This window comes from Armigeres subalbatus, chromosome 3 (genome assembly GCF_024139115.2).
Source record: "Armigeres subalbatus isolate Guangzhou_Male chromosome 3, GZ_Asu_2, whole genome shotgun sequence".
Taxonomy (NCBI): Eukaryota; Metazoa; Arthropoda; class Insecta; order Diptera; family Culicidae; genus Armigeres; species Armigeres subalbatus.
The window spans coordinates 133710473-133729940 of NC_085141.1; the positions used below are offsets into that span (position 1 = coordinate 133710473).

Below are 19468 nucleotides of genomic sequence, written 5' to 3' on the forward strand. Positions count from 1 at the left end.
CCTGGTGTCAGGTAGGACACAAACAGACCTGACACGACGGGCCTCCGACGAGACAGGAGGTTCGCACAGGTCCAATAAGCCGCCTGGAAAACCAATAATTATGAGCAATATAAGAGATAATACGACTCGATATAATCGGCAAAGACCTAGGCGATGAGGCAGAGGGTTATGGCAAGGTGGTAATCTTTCGTGTCTGCTATTCAACATCGCTTTGAAAGGGGTAATACGGAGAGAACACGAGTGGTACCATTTTCAATAAGCCCGTCCAGCTATTTGGCTTCGCCGCAAAATAGATATTAGGGTCTGTTCAAATATTACGTAACGCAATAGGGGGTGGGGGGTTATTTACTTTTTGTTACGATTTGTTACGCAAAATATGGGGGGTGGGGGTCTCTCGAAGTTTTGTTACGCGTAACACCAAAGAAAATTTTTGAAAAATATTTTTTATTTTTAAAATAGCATGAACTCTATAATAAATAATAAATTACTGTATTGTGCTACAAATTGTACCAAAATTAAGATTTTTCCCAAAAAACAACATTTGTTACGCGTTACGCATGGGGGTGGGGGTACTTCTGAAAAGTGTTACAGATTGTTACGAGGGGGTGGGGGGTTCTCAAAAAAAACAACGTTTTTCGCGTTACGTAATATTTGAACAGGCCCAAATGTTCAAATTAAAAACAGTCAAAATACCGGGGGTCCACGTACACTTTATGCTGAAAATTTATTCGATATAATCTACATATGTCAATCAGGCCAAACCCATTTAGCGATGCCGTTGATGCCGTTAATCTATGCGCATCGATCGCCGTCGCATCAGAGTGCTGTCAAGAAAATGTAAACAGTTTACAATTTGTGCTGAAAAATTTGTATTTTGCTTAAAAAAAGCTGATAAATAAGTGGTATTAAATGAATATTAATACACAAATTCATCAACTACAATAGTGACAATTATGTCAGAAAAAAGAAAACGAAGATCAACCCGAACGCCGCCGGTAGTCGATTCCTCCAGTGAAAATGAACTGGTTATCGATTTGCCAGAAACTTTCAGCGGTGGCAGTCGTCCCACAAGATCATTACGACCAGTGACTCCTAAAAAGAGTCCCGATAAGCGACCCGCACCTTTAACGAGGAAGAAACGGCGCCGTCCACCATCGAGCAGTTCCAGTAGCGATGTCGAAGATCAAACACTAGAGGAAACCATCCAGAGGGTAGCGACCAGCAATAACATGTCCCAGGAAAGCATAAAAAAGATATTGAAGAAACTGGTCCTGAACGAGCATATCTTGGCTACGGTGAAATTGAAGGTTGGTTGTTGTGTTTATCTTGTGACTTTTTTTCACTGCTACTCTTTTATTCGACTCCCATCCTTACAGGAGGAAGATGAAGAGCGAGATGACAAAACTCATCCCGATACGGCAAAGGCTGACATGGGAGGAGACGATGAAGATGCTGGGGCTAGTTCATCGCAGTTTAAACTAACAAGATTGAAAGCCAAGCAGCTGAACAAGCCACCCCTACCGATTGTCCCTCTGAAAGCGCCTGTGCCAGACGAAGAAGTAGCTGCGCTGATACGTGAGGATCTCGGCTCCGACGATGATGACGAAGAATACCAACCCACGGAGGATGACATTCCTTCTGATGACGATCCCAATACGACTATATCCGATATCGATTCACAGCCCAGAACACCGATGGCGCCACTGACCCCTGGCGGGACAGAAACTGAACTCGACATCGATGAGTGTTCCGGGCTTAGCCGGGATGGACTGTTTAAGATTCCCCGTACGCGCAACGATAGCCACTGTTCCCAGTCGGAGCAAGAGCAGGAGAATATAGCCCGACGTACCCGATCCAAACTGTGTTTGCAGACGACAGCCATCGAAACAATCGAGTCTACGTTTTTTCCGCCGGACATTACGACCGACATGTACGACTTCGATTGTGATATGGATCACGTCTGGAAGGAGTTTTTGAGCGAGTTTCACAAACCGATGCGTGAGTATTTCATTTATTTTGATTAGTCAGTAGGTATTACAGTTTTCTTCTTGTCAGGAATCTTTTTCTTCCTGTCATTCATCACATTTTGCGTTATGTTCAACTTTTTGGTTTTTATGTACTTTCGTTTCATTTGGCAGCAAAGGATGTTATACATTCAACATTTATTGAACATTAATATAAATCAAATAATTGCTTCTAAAACTACACTTTATGTCATTCAACAGCAAATCACGCCGAAGATGATGATGACACCGATCCGGAGTACGTTGCAGCAGACCAGGTACCAGTAGACCGAGAAGAACTTCTTGAAGTCAAAGTATCCAAGAAAGAACTTAACGAACTGGTATCCGAGCTGTTAAATGGACTCGTGGACGAATCTTTTCTAAATGAGGATGAGCCTAATAACACACTAATTCCCGAAACTATGGATCAAAATCGGGAGCAGTCGTTCCAAGAGTTGGAACAAAAAGATCAGTATGAACTCAATACTCCACAACCAAAAGCATCTAATCCTGTGAGAGGGCGGTCAGTTACTCCCGATAGAACAGATAACGATTGTGTGTTCCAGCCGAACACGTTGTCCATTCCAACAACACCTATTGCAACGAATCCCATAGTACTCGTGATACCAGATACTCCTCCTCCGCCGACTATTGTGGCTTGCCCAGATCCTGCGGTATTTGTTCCCCAGTCGTATGCACCAGCTATTGAAACCGACGCTAATATTGCACCTCCTATGCTACATTCAAGTCCCGTAATTACTCAAATCGGAGATATGAACCCTGCAATTGTCACCCCGGTTCTCCATCCAAACTTAGTATTCATAACTCCAATTGCACAATCAACGCTTCCGACATTGGCAATAGCAACGAGCAGTCCAGGAAGCTCAATCCTGCAAACGCAACCTATTGTTGATCAGCCCGCGATTGTAAATAACTCTCCGCAAATCAGTAATTCTGATGAAAAGAAAACAACCACCCCGAGCGGACAATTTTTCATTCAGGTGTCCACTCCGCATGAGTCCAGCTTCACTAAATACTTCGTACCTTCCTTTATGTCTTCGGTAATTCCACCAGAAGAACGCGTTCCTGTTCCGCCCTCCGAACGGAAATACCGCTTTACACATAGTCTGGTTCCGATAACCGACACCTACTTCGAGGGACAAACGGGTTTCACCAACCTCCAGATGCAAATATTCCAACAGCAACTGCGGCAACATGTGCAATTCGCGGCGCAAAACTTCATGCAGACCTACGCACATCCCAAGTTCTGGAAGATGGCCAATACCTTCAAGGAAATGCTGGTATTAGATCTACACCGACAACAATAATGCAGAAGATTTATTCACCTCATTCAATACATTTCAGCTTGATCTGCAGGAAATGAGTAACGATACCGCGGCGGCAAAAGCATGGAATCTGGATCGCGCTGTTGAATGTTGCCTCAGCTGGGAGAAAGAACTCGAAAAAGAATCCGAGGAAAACAAGGAGTTTATTCAGTTTCAATTGGAAGAAGTCAGGAAAGGGTAAGTAATCGAGGCTTCAACATTTATTATCATTTTTCCAAAGCACTTGACATCATATCAATCAAACTTTTTAGCGAGAAGGCAAAGGAAACAAACAAATACTATCAAGGCTTCTTCCACCCGAAGCTGATGGAGCACGTGGTCAACAATCCCGCCTTCATGTACCCGAAGCTGCTGCCCTTCACCCCGTATCGTAACGATTTGCGTTCCGAAAACCGGTTCATCAGAGCCGAAGAGCGACTCATCGCGTTTGGCTTGGAGATATTTTTCCCCATTGTCAAGCAAGAAATGAACAAGAACAAGTCGAAATCGGAGAAAAATCCTAACGTAATGCAAGTATGCCGCCACATTAGCAGATACTTGATTCCGTTGCAAAACGAAAAACAGCTGTACTCTTACGTTACTTCCCGACGACAACGATGCCAGAAGATGACCAATCCCATCAAGGTGAAGATTTGATTTGTTCATTGTATTGTTAGATGACTCTTTAAGAACGATTGTTTATCTTCCTCATTTCAGTATTATTTCAAGAACGGCAAAGCACCAGTGTTCCAACATGTAGTAGAGTCGATCGATTTTACCAACGTGGTTCCACCGGCGGCGTACCAAAAGGGCGAGCTTCCACATCTATGGGATAAGTACATCTACTCGAAAGACAGGGTAAGTTTTGGGATAATTTTCTTTCTTTCGATTATACACCCCCAGAAATAAGTAAACCGTACAGCCCTGCGTTTCATACAAAATTGTCATGTTTGAGGAATAATATCCCGATTCCTAGCGATTAGATTGGTTTCATTTTTTTGTGGTCTTCCAGTCTAAAATGACTTGATTTTACCACCATGTTTTTTTATTAAAAAGATTTTTAGCCCGAGGGTGGTGTGGTATAGTAAAACACGTATTCTTGGCTTGGTGGCGTAATCGATAATGGCTTGAATGCCTTCAATGTGTTATTAAAAAGTTAATTTTTGATCCAGCATATAAAATCCTAAATATTTAGCTTTGCTAGACCAATTAATTGGAACCCCATTCATAGTGACAATATGTCTGCTAGAAGGTTTCAAATAAGAAGCTCTCGGCTTATGTGGAAAAATTATAAGCTGAGTTTTGGAAGCATTCGGGGAAATTTTCCATTTTCGCAAGTAAGTGGAGAAAATATCCAAACTTTTTTGCAATTTACTACAAATGACACGAAGGCTTCGCCCTTTGGCTGAGAGGCCCGTGTCATCTGCAAACAAAGATTTTTGACACCCTGGTGGTAAATCAGGTAAGTCAGAAGTAAAAATGTTATACAATATGGGCCCCAGTATGCTGCCTTGGGGGACACCAGCCCTTACAGGTAATCTATCAGATTTGGAATTCTGATAGTTTACCTGCAGTGAGCGATCTGATAAATAATCTTGGATCAGTTTAATAATGTACAGAGGAAAATTAAAATTCATCAATTTTACAATCAAACCTTCATGCAAACACTGTCGAATATCCTTCAGATTTGTTGAGCCGAATTAAATTCGTAACTCTTAATAACTGATGGGTTGTTGAATGCCTAAGACGAAAACAAAATTGCTCATCAGCAAAAATAGAATTGTCATTAATATGAACCATCATTCTATTTAAAATAATCTTTTCAAACAGTTTGCTTATTGAAAAAAGCAAACTGATTGAGCGGTAACTAGAAGCCTCAGCTGGATTTTTGTCCGGCTTCCAAATTGAATCAAGTATGGCGTTTTTCCGTTTATCTGGGAAGTATGCCAATTGAAAACATTTGTTAAATAAATTAACCAAAAAGGATAAAGAGCTCTCAGGACATTTTTTGATAATTATGTAGAAAATATCATCATCATCCGGGGCTTTCATATTTTTAAATTTTCTAGTAATAGATCTCACTTCATCCAAATTAGTTCCCAAACGAAGAGTCAAGCACATTCTCTTGATTGAGAATGTCTTCGAAGCTCCGTGTAACTTGGTCCTCAATTGGACTAGTGAGACCTAGACTAAAATTATGGGCACTCTCTCACGCAGAATCCTTCCTAATTTTTCGCTATTGAAAATTGGCACAATCGCCCATTGCTTTCCGGAGTTATTGAAACATTGATTTTTTCCCCATTTTTCCCAAGGGTCCCCCCTTGGAAAAACAAATTACAAAACCGAATTTTTTTTTTAACTTTTGCAATGCATTTAAATAAACGTAAATAAATGTGAATTGATGGAAATAACTGAATCTATCCCCCTAAAGTGCAATTTTGACCTCTCTTATGTGCTTTTCTTGTTACTATTATGAATTTTCTTGGTTTATAGTTCACGAGGAAGGCACCATCATCGCTAGGTGGATTATTCATGGTTTTTATTTTCATTTTGCAAATCTCGCCAAATAACTTTCAACGCGGGATCGCGAGTTCTTTGGTATTGATTTCGCCTCATATATTTAAGACGGATCAGTAGCTGAAGATCGTCGTCAATAATAATGGAGTTGAATTTAATTTCAAATTTAGAAATTGCAATGCCTCTGGCTTCGACAATTAAATTTGTCAAAGATACGAGAGCATTATCAATATCACTTTTGGTATCGAGAGGAATATCAATATCAAAATTCCTATCGATATACGTTTTATATAAATCCCAATCAGCTCTATTATAATTAAAAGTAGAGCTTCTTGTGAGATGCCCAACGTCACAGGAAGCTGATCAGAGTTAAAGTCAGCATGAGTTACCAATTGGCCACACAGGTGACTTGAATCCGTTAAACCTAAATCAATTGTAGAAGGATTTCGACTGGAAGAAAAACAAGTCCATTGGGATATTGAATAGTATAATATCCCGCAGAACAATCTTCAAATAAAATTTTACCATTGGAATTGCTTTGAGCATTATTCCATGAACGGTGTTTGCCATTGAAGTCACCAATTATGAAAAATTTGGATTTGTTGCGAGTTAGAAATTGAAGATCAGCTCTCAACAAATTCCTTTGCTGCCCATTGCACTGGAAAGGCAAGTAGGCAGCAATAAAAGAGATTTGTCCAAAATTTGTTTCAACAGAAACTCCCAAGGTTTTGAAAACTTTGGTTTCAAACGAAGAATATAATTTATGTTTGATACGTCTATTAATGACAATGGCGACCCCAAGTTCTTGGCTTGGTGGCGTAATCGATTATGGTTTATTGTGCTAGCGTCATTGATTGCAATCTATATACATAAAAATGAATTTCTGTCTGTCTGAACCTCATAGACTCGGAAACTACTGAACCGATCAGTGTGAAATTTTGTATACAGAGGTTTTTGGGGCCGGGGAAGGTTCTTAGGATGGTTCTAGACCCCTTCCCGCTTTGGAAAGGGGGGCTCCCATACAAATGAAACACTATTTTTTTTCATAACTCGAGATCTAATAAGAGAATAAATCAATTTTGGACGAAACGGAGTTCGTCGGGTCTGCTAGTAGTATAATAAGACTGCTTAGATTTAAATAGATTGCTAAGATCCTACAGCTGGTTCATTTTCTTTTATCCTTATTTTAAAGGTTTGTATGCAGTTTTGTTGCTTATGACCTTCTCAGCGCAAAATAATTATAACGTACACCACTATCATATGGAGCTCTATATACGAGTAGTATACGATATAATTATTCCATGATGACCATGACCATTTTGTATGAAAAACAGTAGAAATGTTATACTTATTTCCTCCTCTATACTATTTAATGGGAAGATACACTAATGCTACAGGAGGGAAAGTTTTCCACGGGGTTTGCAGAAATCACTCTCAAAATATAACGAACAATGATAAAAGAGTGGCAAAAACCTTTCCAAATCTTAACAAGCCATGAAAACAAGTTTATCAATTAACTATGTTCTGTAAACTCAGATGTGAATATGTACATATGTGGAGGATTTTGATTTGAACAATGTATTGGAGGTAACCACTTTCCTTCGACTCGAACCCACGACCCCAGTATGCTAGACAGGTGCTTTCCGTACTACGCTACGAGTACTGATGAGCCCAATAGCCGAACTCTCTCAATTCAATCTCCGAACTTACTCTCTCCCACGTATTGTTTGAACAATGCAAACCGAGGGGATGAGTAATGAGTATATTTAGTATTGTCTGGTAACCACACACATGCTACATCGGCAACTGTCGATCAAGTAGAGGCCGCGAGAAGTTGAACCAGTTGGTCGTTGAACTGAATTTGAGTGGGACTTGGGTGGGACTTTCACATAAGATTGAGTCACATAAAGCTGAACACGAAAGGCTGAAAAAGTAAAAATCTTACATCAGGCTGAAATAACAAAAGGCTGGAACTCGAAAGGCTGAAAATCGGATGAAACCGATTTCAATTGATGACTTCACATTTGACGTTATTAGGGGCACAAACTAAAATGAACCGAAAACTTCTCGCAACTCCTTGTTGTTTTTCAAATTTTATATGGAATTCTCATTTTTTAGTCTGTTTAGCACAAGAAATTCGGTGGTAGCATAGCATAGAAAGGAACAGGACTTCATTGTTCTAGGCATTCGGTTTCATACCTAGATTACTTCTTTATTTTACTCTTCTCTCGTCTTCCTTCTTCTTCCTTCTTTCTTACCACTTCCTTCTCTCTTTTTTCTTCTTCCTTATTCTCTTTTTCGTTTTTTCTTCCTTTTTTTCTTTTTTCCTTCTTTTTTAGCCCTTCCTTTTCATTTCTTCCTTCTTCATTATACCTTCTTGCTTCTTAGTTCTTCCTCCAAAGGGGAAGCAGGGACTATGTCCAAGGGCTTGACGATCCCTCCCCAAGTCTCCCCAGGTTGGGTTGACAGTGGGCTCTGTTAAACTTCTATAAAAAGCTGCATGTATCCGCAAGTAGGCTCCGCCAAAGCGGGCATCGAGCGGCTACCTTGTACCAAAGCTGTAAGACCACAAACGAGGCTTCATAGTGCTGGGCAAGATGCGCCAACGCGTTATTGGGTGACAGCAAATCAACGCAAGGATGTGCAAGCTGAGCATAAAAAGCCGTTTTTTTTTTCAACTATAGTATGCCCATCTGGAGAAGACATACGATGGGTGCCCACTGCGGGACGTCAAAATCGTCGTCGGCGATATGAACGCTCAGGTAGGAAGGGAGGAAATGTATAGACCGTTCATTGAACTGGATAGTCTGCATACCGTATCGAACGCCATCAGCCAACGATGCATAAACTTTGCAGCCTCCCGCGGAATGGTAGTTCGAAGCCCTTTCTTCCCCCGCAAGAATATCCACAAGGCCACATGGAAATCACCTAATCAAGAAACTGAAAACCAAATCGACCACGTTCTAATCGACGGCAAATTCTTCTCCGACATCACGAACGTCCGCACTTATCGCAGTGCGAATATAGAATCCGACCACTACCTTGTTTTAGTATGTCTGCGCTCAAAACTCTCGACGGTGTACAACACGCCTCGGAGTCGTCCGCCGCTGCCAAACATTGGGCGGCTACAAAACGGTAGCCTAGCCCAAGACTACGCGCAGCAGCTGGAAGTCGCACTCCCAACGGAAGAGCAGCTAGGCGCAGCGTCTCTTGAAGATGGCTGGTGAGATCCGCCATTAGAAGCACCGCAACCGCTGCACTAGGCACGGTGCCCCGGATCAGAGAAACGACTGGTATGACGGCGATTGTGAGCAGTTAGTTAAGGAGAAGAATGCAGCATGGGCGAGATTACTGCAACATCGCACGAGGGCGAACGAGGCACGATACAAACGGGCGCGGAACAGACAAATTTCAATCTTTCGGAGGAAACAGCGTCAGCAGGAAGATCGAGACCGTGAAGAGACGGAGCAACTGTACCGCGCTAATATTGCACGAAAGTTCTATGAGAAGTTAAACCGTTCACGTAAGGGTTTCGTGCCTCAGCCCGGTATGTATAAGGAAATAAACGGGAACCTCTTACGAACGAGCGTGAGGTGATCCAAAGGTGGCGGTATGGTAATAAACCTAGGAGCACGCGCGCAAGACATACCGCTCCCGGCTCCGAAAATCCAGGATGAGATCGGCCGGCTGAAAAACAACAAAGCCCCTGGAGTTGACCAACTACCCGGAGAGCTGTTGAAACACGGTGGTGAGGTACTGGCTAGAGCGCAGCACTGGGTAATTACCAAGGTTTGGGAGGATGAGGTTCTGCCGCAGGAGTGGATGGAAAGTGTCTTGTGCCCCATCTACAAAAAGGGTGATAAGCTATATTGTAGCAACTACCACGCAATCACATTGCTGAACGCCGCCTACAAGGTACTCTCCTAAAATTTATGCCGCCGACTAACACCAATTGCAAGAGAGTTCGTGGGGCAGTACCAGGCGGGATTTATGGGTGAACGCTCTACCACAGACCAGGTGTTCGCCATACGTCAGGTATTGCAGAAATGCCGCGAATACATTGTTCCCACACATCATCTGTTTATCGACTTCAAAGCCGCATATGATACAATCGATCGGGACCAGCTAGGGCAGCTAATGCACGAACACGGATTTCCGAATAAACTAATACGGTTGATCAAGGCGACGATGGATCGGGTGATGTGCGTAGTTCGAGTTTCAGGGACATTCTCGAGTCCCTTCGAAACGCGTAGAGGGTTACGGCAAGGTGATGGTCTCTCGTGTCTGCTATTCAACATCGCTTTGGAGGGAGTAATACGAAGGGCAGGGATTGACACGAGTGGTACGATTTTCACGAAGTCCGTCCAGTTATTTGGTTTCGCCGACGACATTGATATCATGGCACGTAACTTTGAGAGGATGGATGAAGCCTACATCAGACTGAAAAGCGAAGCTAAACGAATTGGACTAGTCATCAACACGTCGAAGACGAAGTACATGATAGGAAGAGGCTCAAGACAGGTTAATGTAGGCCACCCACCACGAGTTTCTATCGGTGATGACGAAATCGAGGTGGTTGAAGAATTCGTGTACTTGGGCTCGCTGGTGACCGCCGAAAATGATACCAGCAGAGAAATTCAGAGGCGCATAGTGGCTGGAAATCGTACGTACTTTGGACTCCGTAAGACGCTCCGATCGAATAGAGTTCACCGCCGTTCCAAACTGACTCTACAAAACGCTTATAAGACCGGTAGTTCTCTACGGACTCGAGACCTGGACGATGCTCGTGGAGGACCAACGCGCACTGGGAGTTTTTGAAAAGAAAGTGTTGCGTATCATCTATGGTGGGGTGCAGATGGCGGACGGTACGTGGAGGAGGCGAATGAACCACGAGTTGCATCAGCTGTTGGGAGAACCATCCATCGTTCACACCGCGAAAATCGGAAGACTGTGGTGGGCCTTGCACGTAGCCAGAATGTCGGACAGTAATCCGGTGAAAATGGTTCTCGACAACGATCCGACGGGAACAAGAAGGCGAGGTGCACAGCGGGCAAGGTGGATCGATCAGGTGGAGGACGATTTGCGGACCCTCCGTAGACTGCGTGGTTGGCAAAGTGCAGGCATGGACCGAGCTGAATGGAGAAGACTTTTATGTGCAGCACAGGCCACTCCGGCCTTAGTCTGATAATAAATAAATAAATCATTCCAATGCACAAAAAGACAATATTGCATGAAAACACGTGCTTTTTTGCCTCTGCCCGCCTACATGTAGAACACAAAGCGATGCAACAAACTTTGCAATGAAACGGCGTCGCAGTTCGTTCAAGTTTACGACGTGAACGAAGAAGAAAATATGAGAGAGAGTTTTGAGGAAAAATTTCTCTCTGTTCGTCTGTTTGGGAACGAACCGCTGCAACACACTGCGAGCATAAGGTGCCTGCCAGAGTAGACGCCTTCTCACATTTCGTGGCAACTTCAACTTCAAATTTGAACGAGCAAAAGACATATTCTTTTGTCGCTTCAACTAATATGGAATGCGCAGAATACAAAACTACACATGATACGGATGTCAGTAGTAACAACAGTACCAGCAGTACATATTTGACTTAGTTCGTTAGGAGCAGCTTGGTTCAGCATAGTTATTTGAACTGAACGTAGTTAATTAAATTGTCTTCAGCATATTACGTGGCCGAGTTGTCACTAGCACTGCTCTTCTATTTCAATATTGTTTGTTCAAGTTCATACATTTTGAGGATGTCTCTGCATGTGGAACATTGTTTTACTAATAATCTGCAATAAAATTGTATCTTGTTTAATATGTGGCTCAAATATAGCTGTAATGATCTGCATAACCTCACTTTTTCAATGAAAACTTATTCCTTATCAAAGGGTTGCATGATACTTTCCTTTTGTTAACGGTCAACAACGAAAAGTGAGTTTTATAAAGATATTTTGCCGATGGTCACTGGAGGCGCCAGTCATAGTTATTTGTTAGGGCACAACGGTGCAAGAACGTTGCTTTTGGAAGCAAAGCGTGCTAGCGCTCCACCTCTTGAACCACTACACCGAAAAAATTCTTCATATTGAATATATTTGTCGCACACATGATTTTTTGCAATTTGGCGACCCAAATATGTATATGCAATTTGTACCCACACATAAATTCAATAACTGCATATTAGAGACCACACATACATTTTATTTGATTATAGATTATATTTGTACTTCGCGTGGAGAGTGGTTATGTGTGCACTAATTAGAATCATGAATTAAATTAATGGATTTTTGCCATTAAAAATGTGTGGAATTTTTGTAGTGTAGTGTACAACACTAACGATAAAAATCTCATACGAGCGAACCTGCACGGGAGTTTCAGGACCGCGAAACGTGCTGATGGGTTAATAAGAATGTTATTTGATTATTGAACATTTTTGAACAGGTTCCCAATTATTCCACGTGACGCCCCTGATAGGTACTGAAAAGCTGTTATATGCTTTACATAAGGCTGTGATAAGGCTTAATGAAGTGCTCAATAGTTTCCTGGGATGGCCCTCAGCAACGGACTGGGTGGATTGTGTATAGAGTGTGAATCAATAACACTCTGCTATGCCAACTATGCCATCGGCTTGCTTGACTAAAGAATTTGATGAGCGTAACTGTTCTTTACGCAGCAGTCGCGATGGGCTCAGACGAAGAACACATTGATTCATGTGAGATATTCATCTCATTAATCAAAGTGAATCGACATGTTTTGAAAATCAAATAAAAACACGTGATATGCCTTCCATCATATGTTTCTGGAATTCTGTTTTTCGCGCAAAGACGCATAAGTTTCAAATGAAAAGTCGAAAATGCACGTCTTAATGCAAGAATAAATAGGGCATATGTCAAAGAGCAATGCACTACAGGCAAGATGTCAAACAACTCGCCTCACAACTGAAGAGGAATCATCCAATAGGGTTCTCTATCGATTGATATCCCGCATAATCATGGACCATACGTAGACCACATCTGTTATAACTGAAGAGAATAAGTTCGATGTACCATACATCCGTTGGTAGATGTAAAATTGAAGAACTATATAATTACACATCGACAGCATGCTATGTATTGACAGTAAGGGTTGATGTAGGGTTGGTATGGTGAATCAAGCTTAAAATTGCATGCTAACATTGAAGTGAATAGTGACAATATATTGCTTTTTGCATTGAAACTTTTCGTTTCGTCACTGAAACCATTGATACTTGTCTTCAGCGACTGCTTCCGCGATAGAGCATTTGCACATTTCATTCACTCATACATCTATATTGCTGTCAAAATGTGCATTTGACAACTAAATTTTCAGCCAAAAGCTCTATTTTTTGACACCGGTGCACTCACACAACCAATCGACATCAGTTGTCAAAAAATCAGGAGTACCAACTTGACCACTATCTTCTTGTCGCCGAGTCTGGCGCTGAGTGCTCGGCGCGGAAACCCAAAGGTGGGAGTAAAATTTTGGGGCTTATGCGCAATATCTTATAACGCATATGTAATTTTGACTGCATGGTATGTCGTTTTTCATTATGTGGGATATCTCTCAAGCGCAGATAGGATAGGATTTGTTTCAGGTGAACTTGAACACTTACGGCGTTAAACTGGAACTGGGGCTCGATGGGGCTAGACGCCACTGAGTATAGGGTTTGATAGCCGTGTTCTTTGTTCTGGACGACAGATATTTAAGTTTATAAACCAGGGTGACAATAACCTGAATTAATCTTTGAAAGGATTTCTCGGAGAATTTCCAAAGAAAATTCTAAAGAAATTATTTTAAGGAATCTAGAAGAATTCCTAAAGGAGTTTTCGGTGGAATTTCTAAAACAATTTTCAAAGGTATTCTCGAAGTAACTTGTAAAGTAGCTTTTGAAGGAATTCTTCCAGAATTTTTATTCGCAAATTCCTTTAGGAACTTATTTGGAAATTTCTAAAATTTCGTCTTTGTGTTGATCTTAATATAAAACTTTAAAAAAGAACGCACAAATAAAGAAACATAAAAAAAATTCATCGTGGAATGTTGAAGCAACTTTTGGGGGAAATTTTGAAAAAAAATGCTGGATAAATTTTCGAAATAATATATTTTTTGAAGAAATAGAATCTCCCAAGGAACTGGAGTACAAATTTATGGAAGAATTCTAGAAATAATTACCGAAAGCATTTTCGCAAGATTTTCTTAAATAATTTGAGAAGGAATTATCGAATTACTAAAGAAATTTATGAAGGAATTTCTAAAGGAATTCTGTGAGGTTTTATGGAAAGCACTTTGAAAGGATTTTTTGAAGGAACTTAATTACTTAAGGTGTTCCTAAATGAATTTTCGAATTAATTTCTACATATACTTCCGAAAAAAATTCTGAAAGAATTTTAAAAGAACTTCTGATGGAATTCCTGAAAGAATTTGTAAATAAATTTCCGAAAGAATTCCTGATATATTCCCTAAAGATTTTTTTGAAGTATTTACAAAAAATGTCTGAAGCATTTCCAGTTGGCAGGTCTGGAAGAATTTTTTCGAGAAATTTCGGAAGAAAATTCCCAAATAATATCAAACATCGAAAAATGTTTTTTGTGACAGTCGTCTTTTTTTAAACAATGTTTTTAATAATTATTCGCTATACTAACTTTACTACAGTGGTGCATATTATCCTTGTGTGACACTAGTTATCTCTTTTACTGTCACGTGACAGTCTTCCGCGGCCGCACTTTGGTGTTCACTGATTAAGAATCATAAAGTTTATCGGTGATGCATGCTCAAAATAAATTTAATGTTATAGTGACAATCACTTATATAATTATCAATTTCCTATTTATCTTTTAAAATTATGTATACCTTATCGAAAATAAAATAAAATCACCTGCACCATGCGTAAATTAAAACATTGAAAGCTGCTTCCAATATGTGACGTATTTTATAATCCTGGAAATTTAATGAAAACCCTGAAATTTATTAAAAAATCAGGAAAATTTTATTATAAAGATGAGTCGCCACCCTGTCATGATTCTTCAAAATCGATTTATTAAACATTGGCGTCATGTCAGTGATATAAATTCCAGAAAAAAAATTTCAAGGGATTATTTTGACATTATGCCAATGGAACCTAACCCGAATTATTTAACAAGAACTTAAATTTAATAAGTATGTCTGGCAACACTATACATATGGCTGCGTACTCGATAAACAAAGAACTTTTTGCTGTGACAGTTTGATAGAAATCAATAAAAACATTCGTAATTTTCTTCAAAGCTATTTTAATTTCAGGTATTATTAATTATATTCATATTAACAAATATTACAATTTAATAAAATCGAAACTTTACTTTATCTACAGTTGGCAAAACTTGAAAGCTCCGGAAGTAGTGCTGCTATTGTTGCCGCTCACGAATCGATACAATCCAGCAGCAAACGTCCTCAACCTCAGGTTCCGGAGCATCCCACATCACTAAACATTACCATTAGTTTGGTTCTCGATCCATATCAGCCTCCGATTCCATTGAATCAACCCGCATCATCATCTGTGGTTGAACTTCCGGTAACCGCGCCCGTCGTAACAACAACAGAATTACCGGATTTGTCGAGTATCGAGCAAGATGACAAGATAGAACAGGATGAAAAATCTGCAGATAACAATTCATTTGAAATCAATATTAAGGAAGAATCTTCTATCTCAATTGATGATGATTCGCGTGATTTGGCGGACTTCGATGACCAGCCGAAAGATTCAATAAGTGTATCGGAGATAAATACCCGCAGTAGCTGTAGCTGCCATCATCTGGACAATAGCAGTGAAGGCAATTCGCAGCAACAAAGTCCGGAAAAGGGTCAAAAACGATTGACGGATTATTTTTCGTCAAAAAAGGGCGTATCTTCGAATGACTTACGAAAAACGAAACTGAAAGAGAAGCTGTGGGAGATTTATCAACGTTTCTGTGATTCTTGTATAAGCGAGATCGATCCCGGAAAATTGGAAAAACCCATCCGGAAAATTTACGACCACTTCCGTTTAATAGAAGGCTTTAGTTACTTTCTGGAAAAACTGAATAAGATGAGCTCCAGCCACGGTTCTAAAAAGATGGATGTAATCATGGCAAAGAACGACCATTCAGTGTCGAACGAAATAGGAAACCGAACGCACAGGTCCAGTGAAAGTGAGAATAGAGATGCAAATTATGCGTACAACTTCTTCGAGAAAGTTGAAGAAACCTTACTTACGGATAACAAACACGCCATGTATGAAAATTTCCTGGATGTCCTACAATCGTTTAATGCGACCGAAGATCGCGTTCCTGACTTGTATTCTAAGATAGAAAATCTTTTGATAATGGACTATCCTGAATTGGTGGATTTGTTCCTCACATTCCTACTGCCAGGTCAAGCAGCTGAAGTGGGAAGATTTTTCGAACATTTCATTCTCACTAATGCCAATGATTTTCTGACAAAATTGAACATTTACTTTGCCAAACAACCAGCACAAATCAGAAAGATTTACTCCTGTCTGAATGATCTATCCAATGAGCAAGATGTGACCATGGAACAGATTAAAACTCGAATTTTACCGCTTTTAAAGGGAAACCCTTTGCTGATTGAATGGTTCCTTCAACTATTCTCCCCGGAAAATCCTCCGGAAGGTAATGTCTCAGATTACGAGGTGATTTCAGTGAAGAAACTCCCCCATCCAGACCACACTGACCCGGATGAGGTTTTTGAAGAAGTTCCATTTGTGGACGTGGCCCCGGAAACCAATGCTGAGAGCAGTATTTGTGGAACGAAGTACATCCAGGGTCGAATCATGTACGGAACTCAACCAGCTAGGTTGACATTCTTGGCAAACAACTGCATGGCTTTAGCATCCACACAAAAGGGACAATCGTCCGGAATAAAAGGATGTGTGCACAATGTGCGTAGTGTGGAAAATCGACCGAAAGCGACGGTGACGGACGGAGAAATGACGGCGGGAGATAAAGAGCAGTCACAAGAAACAGAGCTTCCGGAGCCCGTACCAGAGGATAATCGCGAAGAACCACCTCGATATAAACTGTGCGACGAGACAACGTTTAATGCGCATGCCATCCGGTTGAACCCACTGGTGCACGGAGGAAAGGGCATTACGTACGCAGATGTAGCACACCTGCTCGTACCGGACCCGAATGCGCCTGATGACAGGTAAGAGTGTACTATTGTTTTTTTCTCATTTCAGTTTTTATTGTAACCGTGGATGTCAAAGTCAAACAATGCCAACACTACTGCCGATCCACTTTGTTGTAAAGCAAGATTGAATACGAATTCAGTAATGAATGATTTAACTTCAATAACATTAACATTAATTCTTTTAAAAAAATGATTTTAAATACTGTTACAAACAAATGTAAAATAGTTTCGGATAGGTTGTTTCCTAATGTCAAACATCTAATCTTCTTCTTAATCGAAGCAATGACGGGGTTAATACGCGATAACAGGTAGTAAATGTGGTTCTGAAATTGCTTCTTTGGCAAAATGGTCATCTACTGATAACCCCTAATAAGGGATTATAACCCCGTTATTCAAGTTTTTGTTCACACACCTACGTTGTAGGGAGCTTAAAAATGCATACTATCTGAATGGTATATTTTGATGCCTACTTGTCTGTACTTTTTTATTTTATTGATTTTGTTTGACTTATGTAGAATTAAAGCAAGTTATGTTCTAAATAAATCGATATCATATTTGGATAAATTATTGTCCAATCAGTAATAAGACATTTTTATGGAAGAAGATATAAAAAACCAATCAATAAATTTAGTCAGTTTGCCATTAACCAAATTTGGTAGGATAGCATTTTTGTGATGGATTTATCTTTCTCGTTAAACGAATGCTCGATAGAAAACCTACAGTGTTATATCGTATTATACCTAATACTCAACAGAAATGAGGCGATATGTGTGTGTAATTGTCGGCGATTGGCACTTTGATGTTGTATGAAGAAGAAGCAGAAAGATGATAATATTTAAAAATATTCGCACGGGATAACATACGAAGAAAATTTTGAAACTCTTCTCAAAAATTCTAGAAGCAATTTAATAAAAAACGGTGGGTAGGTAGTACGAAGTTGGACTTTTTTTTACTGCATAATAAACATATTTTTTTGATTTCAAATTTTATTTTGTGATATCATTCTTAATACACAGATAAGAGGAGATCGTAGTAAACCATGTCCAAATACGGACGCGAAACTGTTTTCATCCCGTCAAAATATGTGAAAAAGTGAAAATTAAAAGTGTACCCCTGTGTATTTACCCTTTAGTTTGAATGGAATATATTTTTGAAGCTCGCCGCCGGATTTTAAACAGGAAGAAATAGAAATCAACGAGCCATGCACACCAGAGATCGTCAGAATGAGGCGTCTATAGTGTTCTCCACTACTACTCAAGCACACCCAGTCAAACTTGATGGAATCATCATAAACTGATGCCCCGATAGGGCCGATGACCTGATGCCTCCCTACGAAATTCTCAAACCTTCAACATCATCAATCTATTCAAGTTAGATTCATCTAATTTAACGCTAAAAATTTGTTTCCTTCCTATACATATAAGCTACCGATCCTCTCCTGACTATACAACATTCTAAACGGAATGGATTAGGCTATCGGTATAAACTGACAATCAGCTTTATGCGTCTTCGGAGCCCATCGGCTTCAGGTGATATCAGTTATACACCCAATATTTTTTTTACACGGTTGGTATTCTTCAATTTCCCGGTTAACCTGATTTTTCACAGCTTTTTAAATACCACCTGAATTTTCTTTGATTTTTTGTGAATTTTTTCATGGGATTAACTCATAGTTTCATCAACGCTAAAGGTCATAATCAACTAAAACCCACCCGTGTAAAAAAAGAACCGGGTGTACGATGAATCGATATTTATAAATACAAGAAATCAAGGATGTTATGGATCATTTGGTAGCTTTTCAGTAACTCGTTCCAGATACCGCATTTTGAAGTGTGTTGTATGGTGGACCTCGGGTGTTAGGGTTTTTCCACAACTCTGCCTTCACTGGTAGCGGAAAGTTTCACTGGTAGCGGAAATGTAGCGCTGGTTGCAGTGACTTATACTAAATGATAACAAAATTTCAATCATTTAGTTCAGGTTACTGCAGCTAGCGCGGTGACTTTGTTGTTGGTGGAGTTCAGGCAACGAATTGTTGGGCAGAGGGATGAACTTTCACACTGGAGGACCACCAGGCAGCATTTTTTTAGTTTTGCCCTCTGAGATAAGTTATTGACGGACTGCTGAATGATCGAGCCCTTCCTGAGTTTGACAAAAGTCGACAGCATACACGCACGCTCACTTTGAGGTTTCACTTATTTTTGTTGGAAGTGGAACTACTCAAATTTTATGCGTTTCAGCAAGAAAATCTCAAAAAATCAGCAAATTCATGGATTTACAAGAAATTTTCAAAAATCATTGATTTTAAAATACACATAGCTTTTGATGTATTGTGAATTTTGACCTGGATTTCCTCCGTGCATTGCTATGAAAATGTCTAAAACGATTTCTTTTTATTTGTTTCAGTATAGTATGAAAACGTTGATATGTGTTACTAGCGGGCTTGG

The 19468-nt window shown here is 40.2% G+C and overlaps 1 protein-coding gene across 1 annotated transcript in view; it reads left to right on the forward strand.

Annotated features, from left to right (window-relative positions):
- Nucleotides 1-800: 800 nt before the first annotated feature.
- The window catches only part of LOC134220586 (uncharacterized), a 29861-nt gene continuing 11193 nt past the window's right edge, over nt 801-19468 (forward strand). Inside the window, exons 1-7 of the mRNA XM_062699678.1 lie at nt 801-1307; nt 1377-1998; nt 2226-3304; nt 3369-3526; nt 3601-3973; nt 4046-4186; nt 15208-17039. Of these exons, the coding sequence (XP_062555662.1) occupies nt 954-1307; nt 1377-1998; nt 2226-3304; nt 3369-3526; nt 3601-3973; nt 4046-4186; nt 15208-17039 (4559 nt within the window). The 5' untranslated portion in view covers nt 801-953. The remainder of the gene's footprint in view (nt 1308-1376; nt 1999-2225; nt 3305-3368; nt 3527-3600; nt 3974-4045; nt 4187-15207; nt 17040-19468) is intronic.